Genomic DNA, 6954 nt, shown 5'->3' on the forward strand with positions numbered 1-6954 from the left:
TGATTCTACAACCGAGCTGCTGGCAGCACCGTTCATCTCCTCAGTATGCACGGAGCTTTCGAAGCCTGCAATGCTCGTGGTGCAGGCTGCTCAGCAGGCATGATGGCGTGGCTCTGGCCGTGATGGCCGTGCACAGCCTCCTGCCACAACCTCCGCTCAGGGCTATGTCACGCTGTCACCACAGGCTATCAGTGCGAGCCCTACAACAACCCCGCGGACTTTTTCCTGGACGTCATTAACGGAGACTCCACTGCGGTGGCAATGAGCAAGATGGATGAAATGAACACAGGTATGAGACACAGGGAAATTATCATAAGATGTATTTTGCCGGAAGGTGTCCAGCACAACACAGGAAAATCCCAAGTGTCAGAAAACCAATAACTGTGTGGTACATGTGTACGGTTATCTGTATGCACGACAGTATTACGTACTGCTCACCCATGTTGCTTTAAAGGTAAAGAATAACCACCACAGTTCCTAAATTGGAAAGCAATGAGTATAACATGAAATAAATACCAAATTCCCATCCAGCCCTAGTACATCCAACATTCCTGTCTATGCAAGAACAGTTTGCCTCTCAGAAACGGGTATTTAGCCATTTCTCCATAAACCGACCTGTTATACTTTTGCGTCACACTCAAATTATGAGACATTCAAGATCAAAGAATTTTTTCCTGTGTTGAAGTTATCACGTCTGGGAATATAAGAAACTGTTTTGTTATCTCTCAACACAGAGAAAGAGCTTCTTTCATCCTTGAGGCAAACCCACTGCAGTCCTGCAGAGGCAGAGACGATAAACCAGGAGAATTGTTCCGGTTAGGGACAGAATTTGAAGCAGTTATGACTTGTATGTTTTCCATAACAAAATGGTTTATCTGTTGTGAAGTTACTGTTTTCCTTCCTCCCAGTGGGGTGGGAAAAGGAGGTAGAGATAGGGGACCAGTGTTCTCCTGATGCTCCCCTGAAGCTGTGGTAAGGCAGAAATTATCCCCTGACGAACAAAACAAATCTCAGCTGCTTTCAGCAGCACGCTTTGTCGTCCTGTCTCTTGCTACTCATTAACAGGACACTCCTTTTCAGGGAAAATGAAATAATGAACATGTTCTGTGCCCAAACACACGCTTTCACTGTATCTTTATCAAAATAACTATTTTACAAAAATGCTGACTGCGTCCAGGGTCTGACTAACATTCTAGCTGGCAACACATTGTATTTGTCATTGGAAAAGCACATAAAAAGGATCTCCAGCTGAAATTTCTTCATGACACACTCAGAAGTTTGCCTGAAGTGGACACATGCAGGATTACCTGCCGCTGAAAGGCTGGGAAGTCTGGGATTATCTCATCAGATCTGCAAAACACATCACTTCCAGAAACCTGGGGGGAAAAAAACCATCCCTTTTGGATTAAAAGTCAGATTGCTGCCAGTTTTAGGTTCACCTAGTCAGTCTGCTGTGACGCCGCTGCCTGCGGGACAGGCTGCACAGCCCAGCGCAGAGGTTTGGGCTCATTTATACCGCCTCTGTTGAATTCCACGCTGTGAGACTGAGTGCAGGGAATCACTAAATACGCAGATTAATTCTTCTGGTTCATTAGTAACTCTCCCAAATCCAACACAACTCTTCTGGCTAACTCCTAAACAATTTCCCCATGCCTTACATAAACGGACGTATTTCCTTTTAATTTTTTTCAGAAGAAAGCATTGAAGAACACACTGAATATGATAAAACCTTGGCTGAGACGTTAGCAGAAAAATACTCCAGCTCAGCCTACTACCAAGAAACAAAAGCAGCGCTAGAGAATATTTCTGTTGGAAATAAAAAGAAAACAAAAGCAATCTTCCGACAAATCACGTACGCCAATTCCTTCCTCCATCAGCTCAAGTGGGTGGGCAAGCGCACATTTAAAAACCTGGTGGGGAACCCTCAAGCCTCCATAGCTCAGGTAACGCTATCTGTATCTGTCCTTTTGTGGTATACGTTGGATTTATTCCACTTCTGGATTAAATAAGTCATTGGGATGGTTTTGCCTCTTGGTATTTTGACTACAGCGAGCATCTGAAAAAAGAGTGTTCAAGGTAAAGTGTCCCTGCCCATGGCAGGGGGTGGAACTAGATGATCTCTAAGGTCCCTTCCAACCTAAACCATTCGATGATTCCATGATTCTATGAAGATCTGGAAATCTAGGTGTCCTGAATGCTCCCTGATGAGCTCAGGAATTAATTCTGGACTACTGCAACACCTTGGGAGGCAAGAGCTTTTCCAGCAGGGTATTCTGCTGCTCCTGGCCAGGAGCACATTATTTCCCAAGGAGTTTCATACATTTGCTCAAGCATGTTCTTCAGGCAGGGCTCTAATTGTCCAGGCTTGCCATGACGGGGTTTGGCCTCAAATCTTCTCGCCCCACCCCGCAGGGAATGTTAACAATCAACACCTGTGTACTTAATTAAACTTCAGCACACAATGAAGCACTGGCAGTTGGCTCAGGTGTAAAAATATTTTTATAGTCGTACAATATGTGCGGTTTGGTCATTTGACCGTGCACAACAGCCATGATGGCTTCTGGAGAAGATGTGCTGAAGACCACGATAGAGTCCAACAACTGCCACAGCAGAAGATCATAGAATCATTCAGGTTGGCAAAGACCTCAAGGATCATCAAGTCCAACCATCAACCCAACCCCACCCAACCCACTAACCCATGTCCCCAAGCACCACATCGACACGTTTCTTGACCCCCTCCAGGGATGGTGACTCCACCACTTCCCCGGGCAGCCTGTTCCAATGCCTGATCATGTTCTACGTGACCACCAACCCTGTTAGTGCTGCTTTTTCAGAAGAATCAACACCCGAAGTGTTGATTTCTTCAAAGCCCCATGTTGCCTTCAAAACTGAAGAATGCCTGGCTGACCTCCGCAGAAGCACTAATCCTCAGGAATCCCCTAATTCACCAGCCAAATGCTGTGGTCCCAGCACCGGCAAAACTCCCGCCGCAATTGTCAGCAATTCGAGAGGTGCCAAGAGAAAAATTGGTCCTGAGCCAGGGAATAAATTATCTTCATCATGGTTTATATAGTGAGGGAACAAACGGCCAGTGTGGGGAAATGAGCCCAGAATCCCCGAGCACGTGTGTGTGTCTGTATGTTGATACTATGGAGATCCTTAATAATTGCTTTGTAAAAGCTTGACCTTGTGACAAGAATTAGACTCTCAAGGACCTCTTAATACCCCGAGGTTAATGGTCCTGACTTGTTTCTCACAATCTTTTCTATCTCCCCCCCCCCTCATTAGGGATGGATTTCACAAGCATTCTTTGAGAGGCACATGGTTCATTAAGCCTTTTTTCATTAATCTGCTCCAAATTGGTCTTGATATGATCCCTGCTTTCCACTGCAATTGGCTTAGGAGCAGGATTATCCCTGACATTTGCTCCTTTCGGCAGGATCTTAGTGCTAGGGTACCACGGATCAAGGGATTTATAGGATTAGGATTTGTGCATCGCTCGCACTTAAAAATGACAGAACTGCCTGACACCATTAGTTTCGCTGAGATTTTTGTCGCTTGCATTTAGCGTTAAAAAAGCGGGATGTCCACACTTCAGTCTTTTAAATTCTGTCCTCGAGGCAGCTGCTGTCTCTGCTATGTAAATGGTGTGACAGACAGCAAATATTGGTACACCTACGACTGGAGTATCTTGCTCACTTTAGAAACAATCCTGTGAGTAAGACGCGTGATAGAGCCCAGCAATCACACACCCCGGGGCACAGAAATAAACCGCAGCCAGGAAAGCCTGCTTTCAGCTCTTTGGTTGCCAAGCTCAACGTAGCATTGAGACGGCTCCAGAGAAAACCCTGTGGAAGCACTAGAGCTGACAGCAGATGAGGAGTCACCGACTGTCCCCAAGAGGGGGAGAGCAGCAGTAGGGAGAGTGTGGCGATGCTGCAATGTGTCACCAGTTAACTCCAGCATGACATCCAAGAATGAGGCTTTGAGCAACCTGGGCTGGTGGGAGGTGTCCCTGCCCATGGCAGGGGGTGGCACTGGATGGGCTCTAAGGTCCCTTCCAACCCAACCCAGTCTGTGATTCTGTGATTCCCTTCCCAGCTCAGACAGCTCTTAGCTCTTCCCCCTGTTATTCCTTCGGGAAACACCTCCTGTTAATCTCCGCTCACCCACTACCTATTTCAAAAAAACCTACTGAGGTTTGAAAGTGATGTAAATCATGCTTTTCCTCTTGTTTTCTTTTTTTTTTTTTTTTTTTTACATTTAGTTGTGTGTTACGGTTGTCCTGGGGCTGATTGTAGGTGCCATTTTCTTTGGACTTAAAGAGGACAGCGCTGGGCTCCAGAACAGGTTCGTCAGTTTAGGTATTAGAAAAATGTGTCAAAGCTCCCTCACTGTCACGCTATGTCAGCTTGGAGGCTGAGAAGGAACTCGCGAGCTCTTTATGAAATATATCTACCTCTTTAAAGCAAATGCTTCCCTTCACTAGATGATCTTTAAGGTCCTTTTCAACCCAAACCATTCTACGATTCTATAATTCTATGATACGTTAATAGATAAACCTCCATACGGGACTTGGAGGTTCTTCTGCTTCTGGGAAGGTCCGTGCAGAACTGAGAAGGGATGTGGTTCTGCCCTGCCATGCTGTAACCCGGATGAGCAGTTTTTTCACTTTTTCAGTGCCTGTCGGGCTGCTGAAACCGCCGAACAGCAGACGTCACATTAAAAAGGCTTCATTCAGCATGACAGCATTTTAACTTCTTCTCTGCAAAGACTTCCCCCAAGATAAAAAGATTTAAAGTTTAAAATAAACAGATTTGGCTACATAAACCTGGGTAACTCAAGCTTTGCTCTTGCAACTATACACAGTGGAGTTTACCAGCAGTAAGCCAGGAGGTGCATCTAAAGCCAGATTTTAAAATTGTTCTCGTCTATGTGTCATTTTGACAGCTGTATGTACACAGCCGGACAAATGGGTCTGCAACTAAGCAAGCTCTGGGTTCTTAGTCTTGAAACACAGCATTTACTTCAAAATGGCTCAGCTTTAAATAGAATATACAAGTACGAAAGCAAAGTCTTAAATTTTAGCGGAAAAGGTGAAAACAACTTATTGCTTATTCGGTTCCTCGTCTGTCTGACACCTCACAGATTGAGAATGTTTATTTAAAGTGTCAGGAAATTATATTAAAAAAAAATAGTAAGAAAAATCAGTTTACTTTCACTGCATCAGAGAACACACGATCCTTGTGTGCACGTACCAAATCCTGCCTGCACCGCACCTACTTCAGGCTTGTCAGGGACTCAGGCTTGCAGCCAAGCCCTTTTCCCGTGGAATTTGGGATGGGCAGTCACATCCCGCAGAGCTCCAGGCACTACTACCGGGTTTATGGATACTGTAATGGAAACGCTAGACGGACATCACATGTTTACTAACAGCTTGCTGTTTTGCTTTTTGTAGAGTGGGTGTGATGTTCTTTCTGACCACCAACCAGTGCTTCAGCAGCATCTCAGCTATTGAGCTCTTTGTTCTGGAAAAAAAGATATTTATGTAAGTAAAACATGCAAAAAGGTTCACAGGGGCTACTGTTAGAGAGTTCGGTTGTTTGCTCAGCTTCCTGCTGCAGCTGAACATCGTTTAAATATGCCTAGTGCAGAGCTTTCAAATTATTTCCCTGTCAGTGCTCATGGCACAGGTACTCTCTGAGCCTGTCAGACCATGAAGGAATTATTTTTTTTTTTCCACTTGGAGATAGAACTCCTTTGTCTCCAGGTGCAAACAATCGCACTGGTTTTTAGCCATTAAATCATAACCTGCTGTATGTATCTCTGTGTTCCAGACATGAATATATCAGCGGGTACTACAGAACATCTGTGTATTTCATCGCAAGGCTAATGGCTGATATAATACCCATCAGGACTGTGCCAAGCATCACCTTCACCTGTATCACTTACTTCATGTTAGGCAAGTTTATTCCTTTTCATTTACGGCTAGCGGAGCTTCCACTGATTTTTACAAGATACTATTCCCACCCTTGCAAGAACACTTAGCAAAGTTCTGTTTTAAGAACTTCATACTGTGTGAATTGCCAGCAGCTTGTTCTTCTTGGGGAAATCCCTTCTGGTTAGCGAGCAGCCTTTGAAAATTGCTGCCACCAACTTTTACAACACCAGAACACCTTCAAACATCATCCTCAAAACACATCCCAAGCAGACTGTTTGGGCCCATCTGGGACCACGTCCCAAGCAGACCATTTTCCTAGGGTAAGGTTTCAGATCATGACATCCTTTTGGTATGTCCCAAAAGCTTGAAAGCACCAAAAAAAAAAAATTAAAAATAATCACTCTTCGCTTTGGTCTGAGATTTTTTTTTCCCTAAGGAACAGGAAACAAGGCTGCATAAGCAAGAGGCGCTCAGACTGCAAAACTGGGGTGAGATAGACCTTGTGACCCAATCCACAGCCACCCAAAGGCCACTAAAAGTCCATTGGGAGAGCTCTCCACTGGAAACAAGTGCAATGCTGCACAACTGCTGCTCGTTGAAGTGCACAAGAAAGAGATTAGGAAGAAATTTTTCAATGTGTGGCTGGTGAGGCAGTAGCCCAGGTCGCCCAGAGAAGCTGTGGATGCCCCATCCCTGGAGGGGTTCAAGGCCAGGCTGGATGAGGCTTTGGGCAACCTGGGCTAGTGACCACACACAGGCTGTCACAAGCCCCCCTGCGGTGCTGGGTCACGGTGACGCAGCCTGTGCCGTCAGACAATGTATTCTGCAGGCAGGATGCGCTGTGTAATCCAGGGTAGCATTCAGGCTACGGTAGAGCTTTTGGCAGGATGGTACTGAAACCCTTCTTCTTGTTCTGATCTTTAAGGTTTGAAACCAACAGTAGGAGCCTTCTTTACAATGATGTTCACCCTTATGATGGTGTCCTACACAGCCACTACGATGGCACTAGCCAT

The 6954-nt window shown here is 45.4% G+C and overlaps 1 protein-coding gene across 1 annotated transcript in view; it reads left to right on the forward strand.

The window, feature by feature from the left end:
• Positions 1–184: 184 nt before the first annotated feature.
• Positions 185–6954, forward strand: part of LOC104462957 (ATP-binding cassette sub-family G member 2-like) — a gene marked incomplete at its 5' end in the record, with an annotated part of 8713 nt that continues 1943 nt past the window's right edge. Inside the window, 7 exon segments of the mRNA XM_010075118.1 lie at positions 185–289; positions 1696–1943; positions 4268–4350; positions 5459–5548; positions 5838–5962; positions 6867–6952; position 6954. The exon segment at position 6954 is cut by the window's right edge and continues 71 nt beyond it. Coding sequence (XP_010073420.1) covers positions 185–289; positions 1696–1943; positions 4268–4350; positions 5459–5548; positions 5838–5962; positions 6867–6952; position 6954 — 738 coding nt within the window.

This window comes from Pterocles gutturalis, unplaced genomic scaffold (genome assembly GCF_000699245.1).
Source record: "Pterocles gutturalis isolate BGI_N339 unplaced genomic scaffold, ASM69924v1 scaffold8847, whole genome shotgun sequence".
Classification (NCBI taxonomy): domain Eukaryota; kingdom Metazoa; phylum Chordata; class Aves; order Pterocliformes; family Pteroclidae; genus Pterocles; species Pterocles gutturalis.